This window comes from Dermacentor variabilis, chromosome 8 (assembly GCF_050947875.1).
Source record: "Dermacentor variabilis isolate Ectoservices chromosome 8, ASM5094787v1, whole genome shotgun sequence".
Taxonomy (NCBI): domain Eukaryota; kingdom Metazoa; phylum Arthropoda; class Arachnida; order Ixodida; family Ixodidae; genus Dermacentor; species Dermacentor variabilis.
Genome location: NC_134575.1, coordinates 24,344,870 through 24,372,230, shown reverse-complemented (window position 1 = coordinate 24,372,230; position 27,361 = coordinate 24,344,870). Strand labels below are relative to the sequence as shown.

The 27,361-nt window shown below is 46.7% G+C and overlaps 1 protein-coding gene and 1 non-coding gene across 2 annotated transcripts in view; one reads left to right on the top strand and one right to left on the bottom strand.

The window, feature by feature from the left end:
• Positions 1-205: 205 nt before the first annotated feature.
• Positions 206-287, bottom strand: TRNAS-CGA (transfer RNA serine (anticodon CGA)). Its single transcript has one exon. It is a non-coding gene; the product is annotated as a tRNA-Ser (tRNA).
• Positions 288-2,698: 2,411 nt separating this feature from the next.
• The window catches only part of LOC142589824 (mannan-binding lectin serine protease 1-like), a 58,770-nt gene continuing 34,107 nt past the window's right edge, over positions 2,699-27,361 (top strand). The window contains exons 1-2 of the mRNA XM_075701412.1: positions 2,699-3,363; positions 17,371-17,471. Coding sequence (XP_075557527.1) covers positions 2,930-3,363; positions 17,371-17,471 — 535 coding nt within the window. The 5' untranslated portion in view covers positions 2,699-2,929. The remainder of the gene's footprint in view (positions 3,364-17,370; positions 17,472-27,361) is intronic.

Here is a 27,361-nt window from a genome sequence, read left to right as displayed (position 1 = left end):
TTACGCGGAAGATCTGAAGTAGGCATTAAAGCTGCGAATCAAGCTCCGAGAATAAATCTTTGAACTTGGCTTTATAGTAGCCTTCGTGGAACGAGTTATTCTTATAACATTGTGTTACGTGCTTCATGCGCAGCCAAACTAAGTCAGTGTTTGGTTAAGAGCAAACAAAAAAGGAAACAATAACAAAAACACAAATAAAAAGTTACGCAGCCGACAGGATTCGAACCTGTGCGGGGAAACCCCAATGGATTTCGAGTCCATCGCCTTAACCACTCGGCCACGACTGCTCGGCTGTGAAACGCTTCTTAGAGCATTTATGAAGATTTGCAGTTGTTATTCGTAATTCTTTACGACTATTTCGAGATTTTATGAGACACTGGAAGCTGATTCATGTAACAGTGACTTCGCCTAGAGTTAAGATACCAAAATTACCGCACGCTGTCAAGAGTACGTTGCAGAAAAACGACCGAAACATTGTTTTTGAAGTTCGGTTTCGTCTTCTCCGTCTGCTCGCCTCCTTAGCGAAAGTCTCCGGAAACCATAGCAAACCAATGGGACAACCGGGGCCGCTTCTGCGATGACGCCACCAGACCTACACTGCGACCGACCGGCGTGCCTAGCGCGCTAAATTTAAACACGTTGTACAAAACTTCCTGCGTTCACAATGCTAGATTTTCGTGGAGCTTCACTTCGATTTCCAGGAAACCGGAACTTTTTAAGCATCTTTGTCTTATAAAGCAAAGTTTGGAGAAGAAACCTACACCTTTATGACTGTGCAACAATGGACACCTTGTACGTTTTCGTGTACAACAGGAGCAAACCGTTAATATTGTTACTCAACACCAGTTTTTATCATAGTACCTGGTGCATGATTGCAGGTCGTTTACTATGAGCTGTTCACAGATGCGCATTGCAGAGAAGCCTAGCGCGTTACGATATGAAAGCGTGATAAGCGGTTATTGAATAAATGATAAATATTATATGATGACTTTATGTTTTGTTATACGTTCACAAATTTTAATGGTGTATAGCACATGAAAAAGAAAGTCGATGGCTTGTTGGGGCATGGGGTGGGAAGGGGGCATTGCAAGATAGTTTGCAATCCCCCCCCCCCCCCCCCACCCCCCAATAAGTATCCCTGGGCAAGCCTGCGGTTGCACTTGATAGAAAGATCAATTGAATTGCCTTCGTCGTGTTCAAGACGTGGATTGTTGAACACGTAAAGACTTTATTCAAGGGACAGCGTTCTGCACTTTCTACTCAAATTTTCCATCCAGCTAGGTGGCAGAAAGACTTGATTTCGGGGCTGTTATTTCGAAAGCGATATGCGTAACAAACAAATAAACAAACAAAAATGAAAGAGATCACGGTTTTTCTAAGACCGAGAACGCTTTATGCTAAGTGCTGGCATGCAAGTAATCTCGAAAAAAAGAAAACTTTAGTGCTGTTGGACGCTGAGTAAATCAAACGTAAGCACTATGCAAAAATCAGTATCTGAAAAAGAAGAGACGAAATAAGGGAAAATAATACCTGAGTTGAGTTCGGCAAATAAAGTCCGCATAAGTTTACAACCATTCAATACTCCTATGAGCTCTACAGTTAGCGTGCGTTCATGAGATTACTGAAATCAAGAGCGACGCAACATATGACCTTATATGGCATCTCGTTGAAAAGAAAAGAAAAGAAAAGAGAAGAAAAGAAAAGAAGAGAAAAGGAAGGAAGGAAGGAAGGAAGGAAGGAAGGAACGAACGAACGAACGAACGAGAACGAACGAACGAACGAGAACGAACGAACGAACGAACGAACGAACGAGAACGAACGAACGAACGAACGAACGAACGAACGAACGAACGAACGAACGAACGAACGAACGAACGAACGAACGAGAACGAACGAGAACGAACGAACGAACGAGAACGAACGAACGAACGAACGAACGAGAACGAACGAACGAACGAACGAACGCAGATGCCGTTGGATGAAGAGCTGTATTTTCCCACGTACTCAAGGCGAAAGGAATGGCCGGACACCTGTATTGCTGCGAATGCTATTGCAGGCGACGTGATACTTGTTTTCCTTCCAGGACGTCCCATATTAGAACCGGGTACCCGCATTGTGAACGCTCTACAGCGGAGCGTGGGAATCGCTGAATATCGAAGAAAAATGGAAATGAAACGGACAAAGCGAACATATATACAAAAACGGAAACGTAATTGTAGCGCAAGGCAGCGGGAACAAGGTAGTAGGAGACGAGAAAGCGAAGTGCCTTTTCCGCTTTTGTTAACGCGCCTATCTCGTTCGAGCGTGTTTACTAGCGAACATGCTTACTACCTATTGTGTTTCTCCCCTTATGCGCAAAATGAATGAAATGCACACGGCAAAAGGAGACAAGGAAACGAAAGTCAGGATTCCTTCTCTACTGTTCTGTGTTCCTACATGTAGCGGCGAGGGCCCGCAAAGCAGACGACGAAATAGAAATGAAACAGACGAACACAATCAGACCATCCGGAAGAAGTAGGCGAACCGAAATCAGGCGCGCAGAAAGAAGCCCAGAGGTAGGGGGGAAAAATCACCAGAACACACGCAAAACGCCAGTCGGGCGTAAAACACGCGCACACGTAAGAAAAAAAGCAGAAAGAGGAAACTTGTCGGACGACATTTTGGTCCTACCCTCGCAGCGAATGTCCTCCTCGCTGCGTCGAACTCTTTCCCGCACGCTCTTTCAACCGGCGAGGCGGCTCGAAATGAGATTCCACCGCGGCTGTCGTCGACGCCGTCATCATCGGACGCGCTGGTCGGTCTTCGAGTTACCGCCGCAGCGCCGGCGCGTTCGCGGATATATTTCTTTGCCCCTGAGGGAATGAGGCTTCAAGCGCGCGCCCGTCTCCTTAACTTCGCCCCTACCAGGTGAAAGACGTGGTTCGTATAAATGCCGGCTCTGCGCCATCGGAATCTACGCAAGCACCAACATCGACGGCTGGCAACGAGGAGAAGAAACCTTCGCACGCGGCGCTCCTTGAAGAACGAACGCGGCCGCGACGATCAAGGAAACGACCGAGACGGTGTAGAAACCGTGGATACTTGCTCCGTGCGTGGCGTTTTGTTTTCAGCCAGGTGCGTCTGCGAAGAAGAAGACCTGCTGGTCGCGGAATTTCGGTTTCCAGACATGGAAGAGGGCATCGCGTCTGGCCCGGCGGTGTGTGATCGGCTACCGGGCTACGCCGTCGGACGGCAAGACCGTGAAAGTTGTGGTGAAAGTTGCAGAGACGCAGTACGTCGTGGACTCCGCAGGAGCACCGGTAATCTGTGGCTTAGGACAGCGGTGTTTGCCGTGGCAACTGTGGTGTTGGCGAGTCAAGGAACGTAAGTATACATACATACGCCCTGACCTCGATCGAGGTCACTTTCATGTGTCTCGCGGCTTTTGTTGATGCTCACGGTGTTTGTAGACACCAATGCTGGAGGGTCGAGTGGCAGTCGACACAAAGATGAGAGGCACATTGGCTCGTTGCTTGATGGTCGTCAGTTTATAACTTGACTAGTAGATGCCAGAACTATATAGTACTATAGGTTGTGAGATAAGTCTAAGTTTACCTCAAGGTCAACTTAACGTTGGGCACCCCACAAACAAACACAGAGGATGTCACGAACGCAGTGTTGAGAATCTGTCTAAATCGCATCAAACGTCTTGATCAGCGAAGCTTCGTTGAGAAACGCGCGTGTAGCACATGCATGGCAGTTGTCATACTCAACGCGAAAGCCAACCGTCGGTATAACGAACTCGCTTAATACGAATAACCGCTTCGTTCGAAATTTCTTAGGCGCATGAAGGTGTCACCAGCTCTTCAGAGCTTCAGCTACAATAATAGCACCACCTTCATGGAAAAAAAAGCTCGTAATGTTCGCAGCAGTGAAACGAAAGTAACTATCCTATACCTAACACTTTATTACACCAAAGTGCGAAAATATAGTCTCTGGGCCATAAATTCTCATGAATAATTATAGATGAAGGAAACGCAAGCACGTTAAAAGACATCGTCTATGGACTCGGTGCACCTTTAGTCGACTATTTGCTGTTGGATGTTCACAAACTATAGGCGAAACAAAATTTACCCAATATGCAGGTGAAGTAGTCTGTATGCGGCTTATGAACTTTCTACAAGCTGCCAAAACATATTTTAATGCGTTAGAATTAGGAGAGTCCAAGTGAACAAAAGAAAGTGTATGTGTGTGAAGTTTGAGAAGCCGGTCACCTGGTAGAGGTAGATGGGAGAGCTTAGAAGAGCGCATATGTGTGTATGTGTACGTGCACACACACAGCCACACACACAAATATATATATATATATATATATATATATATATATATATATATATATATATATATGCTTGATTCTTCCGCGGACATCAAGTAACGAAACCTCAGTCGACGCGTACCGTGTTGAAACGATATTATGGAGCATATACAAAGGCGCGCAGACAGGAACACAGATTAGTGGCTAGGGACTATCGGAGTCCGGCCACACCTCCCTTACACTGTCGACCGACCACAGAAAGCCATCATAGGTTCCTTTTAATGCATTAGAAATGCCACACTTCCGGAGGCTCCCGCAACCATCGTCTGCGGCAGGGCATCCCCGTGCCATGGACTCACCTTGCGATGTCTTCGAGCGTCGCTTTCTTCAGACGGCAGAATAAGTTACGATTGTAACACACATGCAAATATGAACGCACCTTTTACTTTAAAAAAGTGCGTGTTAGAATAGTTCATCTATCTATCTATCTATCTATCTATCTATCTATCTATCTATCTATCTATCTATCTATCTATCTATCTATCTATCTATCTATCTATCTATCTATCTATCTATCTATCTATCTATCTATCTATCTATCTATCTATCTATCTATCTATCTATCTATCTATCTATCTATCTATCTATCTATCTATCTATCTATCTATCTATCTATCTATCTATCTATCTATCTATCTATCTATCTATCTATCTATCTATCTATCTATCTATCTATCTATCTATCTATCTATCTATCTATCTATCTATCTATCTATCTAGTGCAACTTACAGTTGTCTGCTCCGGATCCTTTTGCTCCTCGAAGAGGCAGTACTGATATGTCACTGTAGCTACGCTAATCATTGCTTGTATTACTTAATCGTCGAGTGAGCTCTTGAACCACAATTTGCAATGTGCTGCATGCGGCGTTTAAATCACATATCCGGAACCTCAAAGAGGTGCGACGTAACGCTAACGCATCTCTCTCGCACTTACCGTTTAATCGTCGCTGAATTTTTTGTGCGGGGTTACTTAGAATTCTCGGTTTCCAGAGTTTCGCAGCCATGACCACTCCATTGGAGAAATATTGTAAGGTTCGGAGACATACTTCGCAACGACGCCATGTGGACGATGGTCTTTTTGACAAACGCTTCATTGCTAAAGAAATCCGAAGGCTTCGTGTGAGAGCTTGCAAAAAGTAAAAAAAAAATATATATATGAGAACTAACTTTGCCCGAATGTAAGGAACGATTTAATCTAGTTTTTTTTCAGCTGATTGTTAAATTCAATTGCGATTTCACTTCTCCAGAAACATTCTGGCAGGTAGTAACAGGCAAAGCGCTGCTACAGGCAGCTCGATCAGAGTCCCAGGAACTGCACCATGGCAGTTTAACCATCCGATGGGCAACGAAATTCATCGCCACTAACATACGGAAGCCCACGAAATTTGCCGCCCATGCACCCTTCCTGAATCACATAAGCAATGATAAAGAAATAGCGAAAAGAATGACAAGGAAAGCCTACAATATTATAACGTCTTTCTACAACACCACATTGTAGAACTACTGTTTGTAACGAAACACACCACTGTGGCCGGTGGCCGTGATATTCTGCTCCGGGGCATGAGGTCATGGGTTCGACAAGGTCGTCTTCCGATGGGGACAGTGGGCAAGAACGTCCGTGCACCGTTCTTCGGGTCAGTGAACTCCGATTTATAAAATCTAATCCGGATAAGTCTACTACAACGTTATTCACAGTCAACCGCGCCGCTTTGGGGCGCGACGGACGCGGAGAGAACGTATATACAACAAACAGCACGATCCGACATCACAAACATCCAGTCAGCCCCTACGAAGGCAGCGCGGCCCTCTTTTGACACATCACTTAAACGCTGGTTATCGATCGTATCAAAGAATGCGCCGACCAACAGGCTCGGTCCTGTCGAGTTGCGAGCCGAGAGAAATCTGCATAGAGGATCATCGTGTCGCTGGCGCAGCACGTTGAACCAGCGCTCGCCCTTCCGGTCCTGGCGTAATCTCGACACCGGAGAAGCTCGCTCGCGACTCTCGTTGCAGCGATAACACGCGTTGCAGGCGCCTCTCTAGGGACCACTGCGCAACCCATCGCTCCGTGAGCGGCTGCTGAATGCGCAGTATCAGAGATTATACGTAATCTGGTTGTACTGTACCTTGCGCGAGCTATTTTAAACCTCTTCCTGAAAACAGGTTATCTCTATCCGAATAAACTCCAACATCATTATCATCATCATTATCATCATCATAATCATCAGTAGCCTAATTTATGTCCACTGCAGGACGTATAGGACTTTTATATCGATCTCCACTTACCCGTTTTTTGCACCGGCTGACACCCCTTTCCACCTCCTCATCATCGTATTGGTCTATTTTTTATGATGCCTCTGCAGGACTAAGGCCTCTCCCAGCGATCTCCAATTACCCCTGTCTCGGGCCAGCTGATTTCTAGTTATGGCAGCAAATTTCCTAATTTCACCACACCACCTAATTCTATGATGTTCTCGAGTGCCCTTCCTTTGCCTTTGCACCCGTTCTGTAACCCTAACAAAGCAATGGTCATCCACCATACACGCATTACCTATGGCCTGCATTGAATTGGATTGGATTTCCTTCTTCGATGATATGGCCTGCCTGACTCCAATTCTTCCTCTTCATCTCGAATAGCATAATGGCCGCCATCATTTGTTCTCTATAATCCACGCTTCTGTCTTCCTGTTTCTTAATGTCACGCAGGACTATAATTTTTCATTTAGTTCCACAGTTCGCTGCGCGGTCATTGCCTTTCTTCTCGAGATTCTTTGTTAACCTTTAAGTTTATGCCCCATATGTAAGTATACCGGTAGAACGCAATGATTATACACATTTATTTTCAGTGATAGCGGGAAGCTGCTGGAGGGGGGGGGGGGTTCTGTAAGAGTCCACCTAGTTGACTGTCCATTTCGACCGCCGTTGATTGGCTGGGGCCACTCGTCTCCTCTGGTGCATTTATGCTGCGACGACCACCAAGACGATGCATTACATTGGAAGGTTATTCACAGCCAGGCTTCGACAACGTTATAGCCATCTCGATGTGAGCATTTTGTGATTGTTACGCTGTTCCAGCGGCGATGTGTGTGCGTTGTGCGCGTGCGTGCGTTATCTATACTCGTGTCGCAAGCTACGTGAAAGGAGCGCCGTAGTGGCGCCAGAACGCCTCATGAAACCATTCAGCGATATGTGCGAGATAGTTCGATGTGAACCGATTCCTAGAACGTACCTGTTTTCTCAGGCTGCGCCTCGGTGACATGCGTTCTTCATGACATCATCGTTACTAGACTTCCGCAGATTCACGACTGGGCTTTCCCTATGCAGATGTGCGTCTTAATGGTGACGCAAGTACACGACCCAGCCGTCCTTCCTTCTCTCTCTCTCCCTGACTCGTCATACACACTCAGGCGCTTCTCAAACGCTACACATTAGCAATATGTGACCGGCCATACCTCTCTCCTGGTTTCCTTTCGTCGACGCAGGACGTACTATTCCGCATGGGTATATGAACGAATATGTGAACGGTAGTGAAATATGTTAAGTATACTGCATATGCACGACGGCGGTGAGGCGACGGTGCGACGCGGGTTCACTTTGAGTTTAACGGAACGCAATCCGCAAGGTGGCTGCGCTGGATGGTGCAAGGTCCTTGCGAACGTTCGCCTTGGTTAACTAACGTGCGCATCCTTTTTGCTTAGTTGAATGGCGTGCTCGCTCGTCTTCTCCGGGGTTCTGGCTGTGTTCGTGTATCTGGTGTCTTGCAATGTTGTGCTGCTGGCTCGCACCCGAGCCGCTTCCCTGAGAACGCCTGCTTCTGGAAGGCGGTGACCGGACGCGGTTCGGAGAAAAAGTGAAAAAGGCAGGGGTTCTCGCGCACTGGTTCTGGCGAGCGCCATAAATCGCGCAGATCTGGAGAAGGGAGTTTTTTTTTTTTTGGGAGTGTTTTGGGGTCGGGCCGAGGCGGCTCGGGTGGTTCGAGTGACGCCCATCGCCGGTGTGAGTTATGGAGCCCGGACACATTGTCGCGCGGCTGGGGGTTGAGACTTGGGAGACAACGGACCGATCGCGTCAAGTGCACGATCGGAGCGACGGACTGCCCCGAGGCCTTTGCTCAGCAGTATTCGTTAATGTGGGCTCGCTTTCCTTGTTTACTCGGTGCAACCGCTAATTTCTGTCTGTAAACAAATTCAAGTTATTGACATCCGCGATCTTGAGTCCCGGAATACCGAAGCACGAGAACAGTGCAGCGGCGTAGGATAAGTCGCAACGACAACGACAACAAACCGGGAAGGATGAACCTGGTGGAGGAAGAAAGCAAAAAAAAAAAAAAAGCCTTACTGATGGTTTTCGTTCGGGGTGTACTGGGAGTTCAAGCATGTTCGTATGATATCTATAGTGCTAAAGTTTGGGGAATAACGTAGCGCTGGATAAGGGTAAATAATTAAGGCAACAGCACCAGCGCCGGCAACGGCACCTTGCGACTTTTAGTTCCACCAGGTTCATGATTATGTTGCCGCCGACATAATTACGGCAGTAGCTAAGCGCACCGCATAGTGCGTCCTTGCAATGACAAGCTCTGTGCGCTCTGGCTGAACTCCACACCACGAGACGGCGCCACCAGTAGTACTCCTGCTTACGCCTAGGTCTAGGTTCTTCCGGCATTGCAGTATTCTGTGCACGATAATACGCATACTTACAAGCCAACACCCTCTGCTAATCGACTGATAGCACTGAAAAGCGAAGGGAAGAAACCAACTTTTCGCGCAATAACTTAAGGAATCTTTGTTCACTAGGGACCGGACAACTTTATGGCAGCCTAGCGGTCACGTGCGCCTCGAATGAACGTGCTCTGCCAATATAAGGTATTCTTGGTCACATGCACGTCTGCTCCTGTAATGGGAGTCTCGCCATCTTGGCCCGCGGGGCGCTTTCCAAATGCGTATTCTGCGCGGCTGCTATCTAGTCCAATAAAACGGCGAATCATAAGGGAGTAACTAAAGGTTATAGGTTCTCGTTCCTGCACGCTCTTTGGATGGGCGACGTCAACGCGATATAATCGTGCGAAGGAACGAGCAGGTTCGGTGCATCGACGCGCTCCAAGCGTCCTAAATATACGTTAGCGCCTATTCTGTAGGAGACCGGTTTCTCGCCGGTCGAGATGCCTAAATTACCTCCGTGAGTGATCAGGAATAAGAGTGTAGCTAGTTAAGTACGGACTTAAGTGGCCTGCAACATATAACCAAACTGCAGAATCAGCACGAACCTTGCACTGCCGGAGTTTCAGAAGACGCAGCTTATAATTAAGCCAGGTCACGGCGAGGAATCGCCCGTGTTACGTATCACAAGATGTGCAGGCCTATTTTTGCTTGTTTCTGTACACTTCTCCACTTGCAAAGGTATAGAAAGGCCCAAAATGCAGCAGTATTCGCTGCAGCCATTCCTTCTATCTTAATAGTATACCGCTGGGATCTTGCTAATCTGGAAGTTTTTTAGCTTCGTCTGTAGTTAAGCTGTGTAGTTTTTGAATGTGCCGCGCGCTCGAAGAAGGTGCACTGAAACAAGTTCGGCGAGTTGTTTGTAAGTGAGTACGACGAAACACTCGAGGAGAGCGCAGAACAAGTTCTGTATAAGAAAAGCCCGAGGGGCGCTGTGGTATAATTATGCCTCGCAACCGTCCCGGCGGAATGCGCGAGTAATTAGTTCGGCATTGCTCTTGCCACTACCAAAAGAAAGAAAACAAAAAGAGAGAGACAGGTGGAAAGGAGAGCGAGTCGCTTCAGGAAATTTTAGGCGGCAGATGCGAAGCATGCGCTAAACTACAGTCATGTGGCTTTCATTTTTTTTCCCGCCGACTTCTTGGGCGGGAACAAATTTCCTTCACTTCTGACGCTTACGTCGCGTGCGACCAGGTTTCTGCAATTATAGTGGTTGTATTTCTACCTCCTAGGCGACAAACAAACAGCTTGAAGACTTGACCGTGCTTTCGCAGAATATCGCCCGTCGTAACTCCGTAGCACGCTCTCCAAAGATTCGACCGTGGAGTTGTGTTCCGTGTGTTGTTTCACAATGATTCCCAGCTATTTTTCCAAATTTTTTTGTGTCTTCACTGACATCCCGGCAGAAAGAGGTCTGCGGTGTTGTTCTTTCTGACTTTTATTATGTCTCCAATGTTTCTTCCACTGTTGGATGTCCTTAAAGAATTAATGAAGCAAGTCATTGGATCAAGCTACTTCTGCTGGTCATTTCTGCATCGAGCCTTACCCTTTGTCGCTCATTCAAGAAAGTGTGAACTGTCTTCAGTGCCAACTCCGTTAAAGAGTGGCTGTACCCGCTGCACTGAATTTGGCTATCTGCTGTTGGGCACGAGGGCGAGGGTTCGATTGCCGATCGCGGCTGCTGTATCCCGGTGGAGGCCCAACGCGAACACGCCCATGTATTTCCGCTTACACCCTCGTCTTATCTATTTCCGTGCACCTCAGTCAAAGCTTCAGGCCGCATCAGTCACGCAGGAAAGATAATCGGAGGAAGGGTTCGTCCATTGTGCCACTGTGCGCCGCTAATCCTTCGGTGAAGCTCTCGTTCAGCTGATATCAACCACGGAAGGATTAGCGTTGGACAGCGGACGAACCTTTCTGCATCTCGTTCTTGATTGGCTGACACACCCGCCGTGGTTGCTCAGTGGCTGTGGTGTTAGGCTGCTGAGCACGAGGTCGTGGGATTGAATCCAGGCCAGGGCGGCCGCATTTCGATGGGGGCGACATGCGAAAACACACATGGCACTTAGATTTAGGTGCACGTTAAAGAACCCCAGGTGGTCGAAATTTCTGGAGTCCTCCACTACGGCGTGCCTCATAATCAGAAAGTGGTTTTGGCACGTAAAACCCCATAATTTGATTGGCTGATGCGATTTGTAGCTTTTACGGCACTGCAATGATTCGGCGAGACGCTTCAAAAGTTGGGCTAGTTGATATGAATACGGAGTGCTCATCTACAGAGTATCTCGCAAGCCATATCTTCCTTCAGGATATTAACACAAATCAATCAATATTTATTTTCGCGAACACTGAGATTCCAGCCGAAGAGCTTCAACGTGACAGACGCAGGACGGAACAGTGTATTACGATGAACCGTATTTAGGGAAACGTACTGTAGTTGGCACCGATCGACTGCCTTCCTTCCCGGGCATAACAACTGTGCTCAAAACGATCAAGTAATACAAGCAAAGATTAGCATACATACAGTGACACATCAGTTCTAAATCTGACGCATAAGAGAAATGGCTCCGGGAGTTCACAAAATATAAATGTTCCTCCCAGGGGCAAATGAGGTCCCTCTTCAGTGCCACATTCCAAGCACAGCACGAAAGAGGAGATTCGTTTGGCCTCGTTATTTCGAATTGCTGTCGACGTCGATCTACGTGCTTCACCGTCCCTGTCCTTTAACACACTCCGCCTCGGCACGGACGCGGCCTAATGCGTTTCTTCTTCGCTCGTACACCGCCTCGTACACATATACTTCACGACGCGTGGCTGAAGCGGCGACGACACGAATTGCGCGTCGAGTGTAGGATCTTCATCCAGACAAGATTTGCATAGCGGAAGCACCGCACCTTTGCGCGAAGCAGACGGCGCGCAGCAGACGCCAGGTTTCCCCCCCGCTAGTGACGTCAGCGGAACGCGCGCGCCCCCATCCCTCTGACGTGCGGAGTTTCCGCTAAAAAGCAGAAAAGGAAGAACCGGCGTTTCGCCGGGAAAACGTCGTCGAACGGGAGTGTTCTCACGTACGCTGAGAATTAACGATTAAATCGTCCGAGATCGTAGGCCGGGTTTTTTTTATAGATCGAACTAAGAGGCCAACGGAGGTTTAACGGACTGCATCGCTCCGTTGCCAGGACGGCGAATATACATGTTGGCGGCTGATGGCCGTCTGCCACGAAAGGAAACCCGATACTTTCGTCGTTTCGAAATTTATTATACTTCTGCCTGTCTGAAGGCGCTGTTTGAAGACCTTTATTTTTATTAATTCACTACTCTCACAATAACGAATGTCTGAAAGCGTGTTTTGCTTAGCTTTTGTTCACGCAGTGCTCAGAGTGGCAGATGCAGCGTTAATACCCTGTTAGTGTGTAAAAATTAATGTATTCCGACTGTGATAGATTAATTGTCTAGAAGGCTTCGTTTTCGTACAGCTTTGTCGTTTCGTCTATATGAAGGCGATACACTGTTTGTGCACAAATTAATAAGCACACGAGAGAGATCAAGAGAGAGATCGAGAGAGAGAGTGAGAGAGAGAAAGAAACTGGCAGACAGACGTAGAAAAACAGAAATAGAGCGAGAGGGAAACTCGCAGGGCACAGATAGAGAACACATAGTAATACATAGATATAAAGATACAGAAACACACAGTCATACACAGGAGTGTGAGCGAGAGCGACATAGATAAAGATAGTTAGACAGATAGAAACACAGAGAAAAAGATACATCGAAACACACGTATAGAGAGTAACAGATAGAGGGAGAGAGATAGAGAAACACACACACACACTATATATATATATATATATATATATATATATATATATATAGAGAGAGAGAGAGAGAGAGAGACCTGAAGCGCCTCGCGTATGCTACTGCGTTTCATTTTTCAGACAGCGACCGGTCATCTAATCTTTCTAACGCAGTGAAGACTGATCTTCTCATAGCATTAAATTGTGAATAATGTCATAAAAAGATGATGGATGGCCTCGTCGCAAACGCAGATGGGGTGAAGCGCTAGCATTCATTCCGACGACTGCGGAAAACGCTTTCGCAAATGTAACATCCACGGTTAGTTACCTCGCCTTTAACGTGGAGCGATGGCTATACATGTAGTCGGGCGCTGTTGACTAAGGGCCTTCCTTTTAGTTACGTGGAGTTTTGATCAGGCGTCAGTGTTTTTGACAACTTCTTTCTTTTTCGCCTTCGCTTCATTAATCTCCTATTTGTTACACAGTTTATAGGCATTTGAGGTTATTTTCTTCGTTGGACTACACAGTCACGCTGGATGCGCGCGCCCTGAGAGCGAAACAAACTAGCGTTTTTTCTCTGCGGCGTGAATGATGCAATCGAAATGCGCCTGTCAGGTTATCTGTCCATCGCAGGTGTCGCAAACTATTCGCAGCTCTGGGAACTGTCTGCCAATAAGGGAATCGCCTTTTTTTAAACACAAGGTATACGTGGGTTTTTTGCAACTTGTGTGTCTGAGAGAGCACTATGGTTTTTCCACACACATGCAGGTGCTTATAGAGTCAGTTAGTGAACGATGTTAGCTTCGCGTGTTCGTCGTCTGCTCTGCTGCACAAGAAGTTGCAGACGGCAAGTGCCTGAAAGAACGTTCTACGTTGCAAAAGATGCAAGGCGTATCGTGACACTTGCCCGCAATTGACTGTACGCAGCATCGCGAAGCGAACTCCCTGCTAGTTTAAGGAGTAAATGTGGTTACGTTACCACGTTGATTCAGCTTCGGATTCACTCCCCGCGTTGTAGTGACTCGCGGGAGTGTAAGCAGTCGACGTAAAGCAGACGACGTGAGTACATGACGCACGATGTAATATATTCCGGTTGTCAACTCCATATAGAGATACCGCTTTAGGTACGAATACGTGACGTGGTTGCTTTTTGATGGACGGCTAGATGAAGTCAGCTTATGCGTGTAAACGAGCTCTTGAGTCAGAAATACACGCTGAGTGCTTTGAACACTGTCTGGTGAAGTTGGACGGCTTAATGTGATTCGACTGAAAGCACACGCACATTACCTATTAAGGTCAACAAGTGTGTGCTGCGATTGCCTTGATTACTTTTTTGGTAGACAAGTCGGCTTATTTAATGGCTAACATATAGTTTGGCGCAAACTATTGGCACGAAGGGAAGCACAGGAATGCGCCTGCACTGTCCATGTTTGTCGTGTTCGACTAGATTGCACAAAGGACTGCGTTGCCGATGTAATTGCCTTACTTCATGTAATTATTTTCTAAAAAAATCTAGCAACCTAATGCTGTGCAGCGGCAGACGATAATTGTTGACGATATCTTCATTTGATTCAGCAGCAGTGCAATCAACCAATGAACAATTCAGCACAGAATCCGGAGTTGTACACTGACAAATTCCTGCATATTGTCAGATTCGCCATCTTGTAATCACTGATTGGCTCACCGGTCGATTACAGTCTCTCTGATTGGCTGAAAACGCGAACGCAGCGCACTCTGGGATTTGGCATGGCTCAATTTGATGATGTCCACGATATCCCTTCCGGACAACTGACATCTATTCAGATCGTTCTTTACAATCTGGTGCGTCGACCGTGACAGAGGATGTATGCTGTGACGCAGTATACATGTGATTCACAGAGTGGATCGTTGCGACTGCTCGTTCAAAAGGCCGGTTGCTACAGGTGATCTGACTTTCGCAACCAGTGTGAACGAACAGCTCTCAGATTTTCCTATATGCACGTTCTTCGAGTAACTTTGCATACGACGTTGAAGTGGACGACGTGCGGCGTGTCGTCACGTCCTGCAAAGGAGCACTATAGCAGACGACGCGTGCGCGAGATGTTACTGAAACTGGAAAGTTTCGCTAATTGCATGCAGTGTGGCGAAACGTTCATAGCAGTTGCCGCAATTCACGGTGAAAACCCTTCTCTTACCACGTTTACCGCGTTGATTCAGCTTGTATTCCTAATCGCGCTGCATTGTAAGGCTCGCAAAAAAGGAAAAAAAAAGAAGAGAGCAAGCGGACGGGTGGTGTCATGTTCCGGCTGTCGACTTTAAACAGGGACTTCCTTGAGTGCCTACGTACATGGCGCGATTGCTTGTGAGTGAACAAGTGCCATTTGGTCCCGCGTGTAAGCGTGCTGTGGAGTTAACACTCCTTGTAGAACACGCTGGACACAGCCTTATCCTGTGGCCAAACGATATCCGGGTTATGCTATATCTCAACTTTCTCCATCTCTTTGCCCTTCCCCCGAAACGCGCTTTCTCGCGTTCCTGATACGTATACTAATGTAGCATATAGCTGTGTTAATATGCAGTTGAAGATATAATTGACCTTAAAAGGAAGTGGAGTTAGGCCGGCAGTAAAGTGTCTTAAAGATCACTTTCTATTTTGCTAATTTTATTCGTTTTTATTATAAATTCAAGTGTCAACTCATAATTTAGCAGTGTACTGAATGTTAAAGAGCACACTTCACCCGTAACTTCCTTTATCCAACAATTCCAGAATTCCAAAAGTATAATGCGAACGATTATATATATATATATATATATATATATATATATATATATATATATATATATCCAACAATTCCAGAACTCCAAAAGTATAATGCGAACGATTATACATATATATATATATATATATATATATATATATATATATATATATATATATATATATATATATATAGAGAGAGAGAGAGAGAGAGAGAGAGAGAGAGATTGTCATTATTAACAAAATGGCAGAGAGGGCAATGGTGTTTGCTCCTCTTACTTCGTATACGCTTCTGGGGGAGAGAAAGCAGTGGGTTATGAGTGGTGGCAATATGGAATGAAGACGGGAAAGCTGGACCTCTGAGAGCCGCGAGTAAAGCCCCATGCAGTGCAGGAATGTATGACGCACGAGCTGCTTCGAAACTGGATTGACAGTCTGACGAAGGCCCCAGTAGCACGTCTTCAGTGAGTGGCCACACCGTATTATTAGATAAGGCTGTTGTGGTCAGTATAAGCGGTCCATTCCCGACCTTGGACATATCAGGTTGCTGAACATGGGGTTTACGAGACATACGGGGTGTTTAATGTCATAGAGCATTATAAAGGACGCTCGCTATTCTTCGCTGTCGGCGTGGACGCAAAATAAGCGGGTCCGATCTCGCAGGCTGCCTAATCAAAGGCATGTGGGTGGGCTGATCCTGATACTATCGCACGGTATGCGTCTTCGCGAGGGTTGTAACCTTTTCTGGTGCGGTGATTCCTGCAAGAATCACAACGCTTTACATGGAATATGTCCAACACGGAGAAAAAAGACAAAACCAAAATGAATGCGCCACATCAAAGCGACCAGCAACTCCAACTACATAAATTATGTATACTTAATGCTGCAGCTCATTAGATCCCCCTGAAATTTAGAGAACTTCGAAGAGCTGCAGCGTGCTGAGGTTAGACGTCTGAGCGGCACCTTTGGCGCCAGCCACCCAAGGTGTGTCAGACGTCCTAGGCACGACGCGAGAACAAACTTTGCATACCTGGGACCCATTCTTCGTGTACGTGTTATTGAAAATTAGAAGTTTGAAGCTCCATAAGCACGAAAGACTGAATCAAGAATATTTTATATTTATTTTTGTTTTCCTCCCGACTTAGTTGCACAGAATACAAATTTGGTTCTTGAAATACGAAATTCGGATCAGAGAGGGTTAAAACGCTCTGAAGAGCTGATCGATCTCGGCGGCAGTGTATTCAAAGGCAAGGCGAACAGATCCTCATAATGACATCGCATTACATATTACACAGTCATTCAGACGCAGCATGGACACTGGGGGATCCAGAGGTGGGGGGAGGGGGAATGTCTGCCCCTTCCCTTCCTGAGGCTGCTTTGGATCCGTCCCTGATCATGAAGTCATGTGTTTTACGATATACCGTACGCGTAGTGTTATGCCAACAAACGAGGCCAATCCATTCCAATACGAAATTCGGATCAGGAAAGGTTAAAACTCTCAGAATAGCAGATCGATCTCGGCGGCAGTGTAATCAAAGGCAAGGCGGACAGATCCTCATAGTGGCATCGCATTACACATTACACAGTCATTTAGACGTAGCATGTACACCTGAAGATCTAGAGCGGGGGGGATGTCTGCCCATCCCCTCCTTGCGGCTGGTGTGGATCCGTCCCTGATCATGAGGCCAACGTGTTTCTCGATGTACTGTACGCGTAGTGTTATGCCAACAAATGAGGCCAATCCATTCCAATCCAATCCCTTCCCTCGTGCAGGTGTCTACAGTTGTCCATCGACCCGAACGACGGTTCTGTGCGCATACTGCGGGACAGGAGGGCCTCCACGCCGTCGTCTGACTCACTGCGAGAATTCAGGGGTGAGTAACGGTCCGCTGGGCACACACCTGCCGGCACCCGCCGCCTCCGCCACTGCACCACCGTTTTCTGCACACACGTCACCGTGCTTTGGCCCATACCGGTGCCTTGTACACTTTTACTCGTCGAGCAGCCAGATTAGTTCCGCGCAGCGTTTCGTGAACAGTCGTTTTTTTTTGTTCTTACGTTCGGCCGTAGAGATAGCAATAAAGTTTTACGTAACTACCACTGACCACTGACTACCACTGAACCATGTTTCGTCGCCTTGCCATTCTTATCTTCCCGCGTTCCCACGCGTAGGACACGTTGAATGTACAAGGAACACTTAAACAGTATTTTGATAAACTCTGTTTGCAGAATAAGCTATACATCGAATTTTGAACATTAGTTTTTTTTTCATTGTCTGCGTGTGTAATCGTGCAATGTTCAGTCGTGAGATATATGTGTGAGAAGGAACACCGAATTCGTTGTTAAGCGACAATTATTCATGCTGTGTGGATTCTAATATGAAATGTTATTCTGCAACAAGAATATTGCAATTCACTCGTTGGGAATTAGGCAAAGTGGGGGAAGTTCAGGAGAAAGGGAAGCTATCCTGTACGCTAGAGAGTAGAAACTCGTACGGCTTTCCTCAGAATAAAGCTTCGCAGTCGAAGTAAAATTAGGGCTGCTGGTGCCAGGAACAACGCCTTACTGGGGCCATTGTACTATGGGAATAAACGAGGAGGCTGGTTGATCGTAGGGCGATATTGAGTTATTTGACAACTAGAAGCGCAGCAACTGTTAGCAAAGCTGTTACAGATCTGTAACAGTAAATTTGTTAGATTTGCCACAGTGCTGTGGCATTCCCCTTATCTCCGTTGTCCATCGGTCTGCGGTCACGCCACTGGGTTTCGGGGCAGTTGAAGGCTTTGTGTCCATTGCAAGGTGCCCCGAAGTGTCCCTACATTGTGGCTGCAGTAGATGATCGCCTTCTGCTATGTACCCAGCTATAATCGCTGAGTACAAGACAACAGATACTGCAAAACACGGCTTGAATTCACAGACAGCGCGGGTTTTACAGCACTCATATATTAAACAACGAGCATTATACCTTAAGGCGAGGCTCCTTATATAGAAGAATGAAGAAGAAAATATTACGCATACGACAGAAGTACTCCGAGGTGCCTGGATGTGGGCAGGACAATCTGAACACTTATGCGCGTTAACTTACGCTTCCGCAGGCTGCTAGTTCCACTAGTTTCATCATACTTTCGCTTGACCATCATAGTGTGCCGCCTGGTAACGGATGCGAAATAATAATTATGAGTGTGCGGTGTCCATTTGTCTGTCCTTTGCGTTATGCCGTTCGCCTCAAGCTATCAGGTCTTCTGATACCCTTAGCTTCGTCCACGCTGTGCCGCGAAGAAAAAAACAACAACGTGGCGGGTTAAGCACAGATAGCGAGGAACCGCACAAACCGATGAAAATATTATAATGGAGACATGTGCCGTAGTCATCGAAAGGCATGTGAGCATTTAAAAAATAATAGTTTCAGCGCTTCCGCGATTCCGTGTCATCCCATGATGGTAATACGGTAATGCTCGGCCTTGAACATGCTTCACGCTTGTAGCAAGATGTTCTTGCCTACGGAATGATGGTCTAGATTACTAAAACTCTCTAAAGAAGACAGCGATTTGGAATACGATGGATACTTGAGACAAACATCCTGCAACTACAATGGATTCAGCACATCATTTGCACTTTCCCCGGCCATTCTGCTTAGTTCATTGCCTATTCTGTGTGCTCTGAAAGTGTGTAGATTGTTTGGTTCTTCTGGAAGCATCTCTTGAGTGAGAAGGCAATCCCAGTAGCAACAAGGAACAGAAAGGCACAGCGCCAAAGCAATAAAAACGCCAACACAACAAGTAGAACACAAAAAGGAATGATACGTTAGTTGAACAATCGTCAGGGATAGTGAACAGCCCAGAATAGGCTTTTGGGCAAAGTAAGGACAAAGGGTTTGCCAGGGTTCCCTGACAGAGACGAGTCCTCTTGTGGGAACGTTGCTTCGAAATTGAGGCCTACCTTCTTGGGTCACTGTTTATTACAAAAAAAAAAACTCTCTTCACTAAAACTTGTCACTAAAACGTTAAAGTTAGTCACAATTCACTAGAACTTGTCTTCGTCGGGGAGACCTGACGTAGACAATTCCCTTGTCGAAACGTTGACTTCGTCCTAAGGCTTACTTTGTTCCGCCGCTGTTGATCACTAAGACTCTCTTTACTAAAACTTGTCACTAAAACGCTAAATCCCTAAAACAAATCGCCGATCACCTAACTCGTCTTCGTCGCGGTTCCATGACGAACACGAGTACAATTGTCGAAACGTTGGCTCCAGGTTGAGGCTTGCCTTGTTCGCCCACACTCGACCACTAAATTAAAGCTCACTGGTGGTTCCGCGCTTCCAGGGTCTCGCGCTGGTGCACAGAACTTGGGAGACGACGCAGGTGCCTGTTTACGCACCAGAGGATGCGCTTTCTTGTTTCGCACTCCCTCGCCCTTATACACGGACGGGGTTTGCGTGACACGGACGCATTCGTTTATCCCGTCCGCCAGTCGGGGTCGGCCAAGCGTGGAGGGGCGGGGGCTGTGTTGTAAAGGTTGGCGAGGAAGGAGAAAGCCGCGGGCTTTCTACGCGCGCGCAATCAACAGTGGGCTGCCAGCAAATGAAGCTTCCTCTGCCTGGAGCCAACACGCATTCGTCGGGCAACAACATGTATCCTTGTCGAAACGTTAGTTAAAGGCTTCAGGTTGAGGACGTATCCCTTCGCCGACTATATTCATCAATTCAATCGTCTTTATTCCTTTGACCCATCTTATCTTATTTCAATTAGGACTTTGTGTCGTGATTCTGTGAAGTAACAAGCATCGAAGTAGTTACAGTAGCAGTCCTGGAAACTCAGGAAGGAGGGCCAGTGTTGGCTAAATTAGGTCTACATTAGAAACACGCTGGTCGAACATCGGACGTACATTAGCTTCGCTTCCAGTGCTGCTCATTAATGTATTTGGGTCGGAAAAAAGGAGGGACTCAGAGCGAGGGTGTGCTACCTCATTTACGTGGACGAAGGACGACATTTTAAAATGGGGTTTTGATGGTTGACGTTCAACGCGCTACAGTAATGTTTGACGAAAGTTCCACATTTTACATGCCGCTTTGCTGCCACCCTTTCCTGTTTTTGTTAGCCATGCCAGGTTGCCGACTCGCTCGGGCGGTTGCCTTGCGTCAAAACTCCAGACACGCAAGGTCTCAGAAATGCGTGGCATGGGTAGCTCCAGAATGCACCGATCGCACAATAAATTAATGGTAATGTCTAGAAGGGTGTGATGGCAAATTGAGTTCACTTCACTCGTATTATACCGTAATAAAGCGACTAGAAATGCGAGACGGACAGGGAAGCGCTACTTTTGCCACACATAGAAAGCACGGTGTGACCCAGTATGGGGTAGGTCTGAACTGTCTGTGAATTGACTTTAGCGGAAGGACCCACTGTAGTATTACAAATATACCAACACGAATCAAGGCAAGCTATTCTTTCTCATTCTGTTGAGGTACAGACTAAAATGACTGTTTGAAAATGCTTTTTTTTTGGTACAGCTTGCGTGGCTCACAGCCCCTGATCTGATGTTGATGGAGGTGTTGACCTCTGTCACAATTTTAATGAAAGTTTACGTGCAACGCGCTGCAAGTTCGTGCAGGAGAATAGCTTGGCTCTTCATCTGCGGTGGTTGATGCTCCCGTGGATGACCAAATTTCCAGCAAAGATTACTAGAGGGACCTGTGGCGCTGAAGTCGTTCTGCTATCAGAGAATATTGGGTATATATTACATTGATTTACGTCTGCATAACTGCGCTATGCAGTTTGATATTTCCTGTGCTTATCGTTGTAGTTGGTTATTACACTTATCACGGCTGAGTTATGCAAGTTATTTAATGTCAGCTTTACGAATCTGGCAATATATGCCATGTTCTGTCGCTTGAGTGTGCAGTGTCACATTGTATATACACTGCTGAATGCGGACATTGTTAGCTCTGTAGGGTTGGTGAAGCTTCTCAACAGTCGTTGAGACTGATGCTCTCATTCTGAACCCGAGTCACCCTTGTAAAAAAAAAAAACGCAACTAAACCCATTAAAAATATCTAATTTTCATGCTTGTGGATTCACACATTCTTGCGGCATTATTTATTACGCTTTATCTTTCTAAATCTTCGAGAAATTATATTTCTGTAATTTAATGAAAGCAAGAAGTCTTTTGTGCACATGGATGATTGCGTATTGTTTGCGCTTATGACGCAACAATTCGCTCAGGATCAGTTTACGAAAGCTTCAAAGTCGTCTGAAGCCCGAATGTCGAACTTTACGTAAACCGATGTGACATTGCTATCACTACTACGCTGGCTCCCCCACCATAGTTTCAGCTCTCGTGCGGACACTGGCGACCGCAGCTGCCTATCGTAAATTTTTCTCAGACACTCCGTGCCGTGAATTATACTACGGATGATTCACTCACTAATCAAATTTGGCTCGCGCTGATTGGCAAAGCATCTTGAAAAAAAGAAAACAGTTCCCATACGACCTTATAAAGTCGATAAGCATGCGACGTCAGTCAAGTTATACGCGCCTGCGTCTGCGTAAACTGGATCACTTTTTTTTTGCCCGGCTTCCTCTACACGGGGTCGTAGGTGAAGCATGATGACGCACGCGCGAGGCACCCAGCCTCACCGCGAGCGTGGCGCGTGTTTTGCCTTGAAAGCGGCGTTTGTTTGCGGGTGGAACGTGGCTGTGACGACGGCGTCGGGGCGCCCGCCAACTGTTTTCTCCTACGCCGAGCGACCTTTCCCTCTCAACTCTTTCGCCTACGCTCCACTTTACATGTATAGGTGGCAGAGAGCAACCCGCGAAGTTTGTTGCCATCATCCCCCCCGTAACATTTTTGACAAGTGACCTCAGGGACGGATTCGTGGTAGCCTCAAGAAGGGCCGCTTCAAAAAAAAAAAAGAAAGCGCGAAGGTAGGCAGGAACTCACCGCGTGCACAAGTTTGTCAGCTCAGAAGTATACCGACATGTGTAACTAAAGTGTAACTAAAGAAGGGAGTTACGTGAACAGTAAACAAAACATTGAAACCTTCGTTGATATGTGTGTGTGTGTGTGTGTGTGTGTGTGTGAGAGAGAGAGAGAGAGAGAGAGAGGGAAAGACAGGGAGGCTAGCCAGCGTAAGTACCGGCTGGCTACCCTGTGCTGGGGAGGGGGGGGGGAGGGTCAATTAAAGGAGCGCGACATCTGTTGGCCGACGATGCGGATGTTTTCTACGGGTCGCAAGTGCACCTCATTACGAAAGCAATCTCGGTGTCTCTAAGCAGAATCGAAGGAACACTTACGGACGTCTCTTTTTTGTTTTGATATATATTACGTGCGTGTATATATATATATATATATATATATATATATATATATATATATATATATATATATATATATATATATATATATATATATATAAGCTTGTGCATGAGTTTTGTTTTACAGGCACTTTGGCTTGCCTCCATTTCTGTCTCGTTAACTCGTTTGCACATTCTTTTTACTTTGCATTTTAGATTGCGCCTTCATGGGACTGATTGTGTCGTCCCTCCTTAGCCGTTGTGTTGCCCGTAAAAAACATTGCGCAAGAAAACTATGTATTGCTCTCTCTCTCTCTCTCTTTCTCTCTCTCTCTCGTATTTTTTTAGAGTGGAACGCTGTAAGCGGGGCTCAAGAGGACAAGTGTTCTCCTTTAAGAAATCACGCTTCTAAGGAAGTCTCCGGTACTCAGAAGTATACGGTACTGCACTTTCCACGTAGAGCACATTATTACTGGCGGGTACTATTTTAAGAGAGCGCTGTCTTGTAGTTTTTCGCATCGTAGTACTGAGCAGCGCTTGTTGGCATAGCCAGACAAGATCACTGATGCATTCTTTAGGAGAAAATATAGTGCTATTGTAGCCAAAGCCTAGCGTTGTCTGCGAAGCTGTGCAAGCTTGTGACGAAATCGTAGACGCAAGCACCGAAGAAAACAGGAACACGGAAAGCGCAGTACATGTAAGGTTTTCGTTGGTTTTATCTTCTTCGGCGCGCAAACTATTATGCGACTGTAATTGAACCGTTTCCCGTATGCGATCTAACACAGTGCAACGGTTAATTGTCCTTCGTAGCAAAGAAACAGAGGAGTCGCTATAAAGTCGCTTCGCTTATTACACACAGCAAGACGGGTGTCTCAAATGAGAAACGTAGACGTAACAGCAACGGCCACGCAACGCAAGGCAAGCCCGAAGCTTGAAGCTTCGTAGATGCGAGCGTCAGTTGCGGTGGCGACACCTGGTAATTCGACGCTTAACGAGGGCGCGCTTAACTTCTTTTCCAATGAGCGGTTGTGGTATATTCTCCTTATTCGCTGGCTCAAAAGTATCGGTCGCGACGTAGCCATAGTTAAGCCATGTACGATGTATTTCGTACGCAATACAGGAACACTTTCGTGATATATGACGAAAGCGTTGCTCGTTTATCTCTTGCAAAAAAGAAAAAAAAAAGGCATATCGCAATACGGGAGTGCTTCTAGTATGCTATGATCGATCGCAGCGCCGCCGTTGTGGCGCTGCGGATTAGTTCGCGGATTAGTACGCAGATTAGCACACGGATTAGTACACGAATTGGTACACGAATTACTACACGGATTAGTACGTGTATTAGCACACGGATTAGTACACGGATTAGTACACGAATTACTACACGGATTAGTACGTGTATTAGTACACGGATTAGTACGTGGATTAGTACACGAATTAGTACACGAATTAGAATTCGGCCGTAAACTCATGGCTTCAAACGGCTTCACGGCTTTGCAGACTGATATCTTTCCAACACAGGATTTCGTTATAAAGGCCACAAGTCGCAGTGGCTATGCAGGTGCACACAGTCGTACGCATTGCCCATTGCGTTGAGAAAGATTGAATCGCTTCAAAATGAGGGCCAATAACGGCGTATGAAGCACTGTGAGCGAAGCCACAAGACCGTCTGGAACCACCAGGCACACAGATCCGGCAAATCCGGGTACTAACCGGGAACCAGAACCGTCCACCGGAGCCGGAGTTCTCACCAGTAATTTTAGTATAGGGAACTCCATGCGCATCGCAGCGCCTTCTTTCCGCGCTCTTGACAGCTGTTACCGGGGCTGTAAGTCACTACTTTGCGGACGCTCGCAAATGACAATGCACTTGAAATTCGCCATTTTTCTTTGCCTTTGCAATTTTTTCGCGTGGATTCTGGATTGAAAACTGCAGCCAGTGCGTACATACCGCGTCAAAGTAGCGCTCCGCCATCGCGCCTGTCGACGTGTACGGCGGTCGCGCTCGTGCAAGGACGAATGCAAATGAGGTGTGTATAGCCCTTTGCCGGCTGTCAAAAAAGCCGGCGAGGCGCGCTCGCTTTTCGCTTGCCCTTCTGTACATGCACACACGCTCGTGCGCATCAAAGCGCAGTCATGAGTCACGCCAGGACCTGACGCGAAGCGCATCCGACAGTCGCATCTGCACAGTGTTGCGAAAGCGCTGATCCAGCAGACGCCGCGAAGATGTAATACCGTGAATACAGGGTGTTTCAGCGAACGCATTCGAAAATGAAAACAAAAACTCACCGTATCAAATGGTGCAATTCTAGTTTATGAGCTGGTCCACTCATAGAGGCGGATGCATTATTTGCGCAAGAAATTCAAATGCATAATCAACTAATTTAAGAAGCAATTCACTTATTAAGTTTTTAACTAATCACCTTGTGGCACATATTGCAATTTACGAGTTCTAGCGGGTGAGACTGCAAGGCACATCGACTTGAAAAATAATTGTGTGGATGACGGCATTTACGAGATATGCGCCGTCAAACTTGAGGTAAAAATGCCCGGTGGTTCCGCTTACTTCCTTAACAGAACGTCGTTTCGTGCGTTCAAGCGCAAAAGTAGGCGGAACGCCAATGCGTTTCTCCGCAAAGTTCGGGAATTGATAGCTCGAAACCGGCGTCATACGGAGAATTCGCTACAAGTGGATCCGCCTTGCTAACTTCCCGGCTAGAATTTGTAAATTGCAATATGTGCCACAAGGTAAATAGGTAAACGCTTAATTAGTTATTTTTGTTAATTAGTCGATTATGCATTTCAATTCTTTTGTGCGAGTAATATGTCCGCCTCTTCGAGTAGACCAGCTAATGGACTAGAATTCAGGCAATTAAAAAAATTGAATTGTATAAGTGTTCGCAGAAACACGCGGTATGTCATGCGAGAACAGCGGGAAATAGCTCGGTTCGACTCTCTCTGAGCGCCGCGAATGGGATACGAAATGCGTCGTAATTTATTAGGCAGACCCCTTCGGGCACAGACTGTATAGGAGTAACGCGACTATATACGCAATATTGATATTCTGACACTGTCTTTGTACCGTTCTTCGTCATTACTCTATCTGGTTACTACTTTCGGCCCTGGAGAAAGAGAGAGAAACTCTGTGAAGAACGCTGGAGAGTTTTTTTTCCCTGGTAGCACACGTAGACCACGTGTCACTCCTGTGTAGGAACGGTTAGAAATGATAACGATCAGTGCACGTCATACACGTATACACAAAACACACCTCAGTGCGAAACATACAAACTAAATAAACCATCTCATCGAAACCACCATCGTCTCTCAGGTAGTTTAAAATTGCCATTGTTGTGCAGGGGCCGGGCGCACAACGACGAAGGGGCGTACGGCGAATCCGTGAACTAAATCCACGTCGTGGCAAAGTGTTGTAAGGGCTAGGCGACCCGCAGGGGCGATTGGTAGATAACCGGTGGGACATTAGAGTCAGAGAATGGGCGCCAAGGCAAGGGAGGCGCAGTCGAGGACGGCAGAAAATTAGGCGGGACGATGAAATGAGGAAATTTGCGGGCGCAACTTGGAATCGGCTAGCGCAAGACAGGGGTAATTGCAGGTCGCTGGGGAGAGGCCTTCGTCCTGGGCTGTGGGCAAAAGGATAGGCTGCCGACGACGACGATGAGTAGGTAGATAGCTCTATTTATTTCTACCTCATTCTGCCAGGTCAAATAGAACTAAAGCCTGGCACCGAAGAGGAAGACGAAGGCAATGCGCATGCGCAACGTCTTTAAGGAGGGTACACACTATGTACATGATACATCTACGGGTTATTTTGTGACCTACCTATTCCTATAACTGTAACGGTAACGTGTCCGAAATTAAACACTTCTGCGTTCGCGCTCCTCCCTGTGGATGGTTATGTTTTTTTTTTGTGTGTGTCCTCAATATATTACGCGATAGGAAAGTAAGGAGAGAGAGAGAGAGAGAGAGAGAGAGAGAGAGAGGGAGAGAGAGAGAGAGAGAGAGCCCTTTGATGAAAGGCAGAGATTTTAGCCAGCGTATAGACACCGCTGACATGCTACTCTGTGTGGGAGAAAGTAAAGAACGTTCAAACGAGATACAGTCAGATACAGTCACGTGAGCGTTCGCAGAAGTCCGCTGTTCCTCAGCGTTCACCGAGCTACGGTAGCTTGTCCCATAAACTTTCTCTCTTGGGTGGTCGAGCGTAACGGTCACATTCGGGAGGCCACACAACAGCTCATCAGACTGCGAGAGAACAGAGGGTACGCTCTGTTTTGGCCGCACCGACTCGAGAGTTTGGAAACTGCACACATAATTCGGCGGTCACGAAGGTCACGCGGAATCCGCCAGTAAGCCAGCCACGGTGCCAGCTTTTCTGACCCCGACTTCGAGATGCAGATCTGCGATTGGGCGATCGTGTCAAGGCTGAGTCACCTCGCAGAACGAAGGTCGCTTGCAG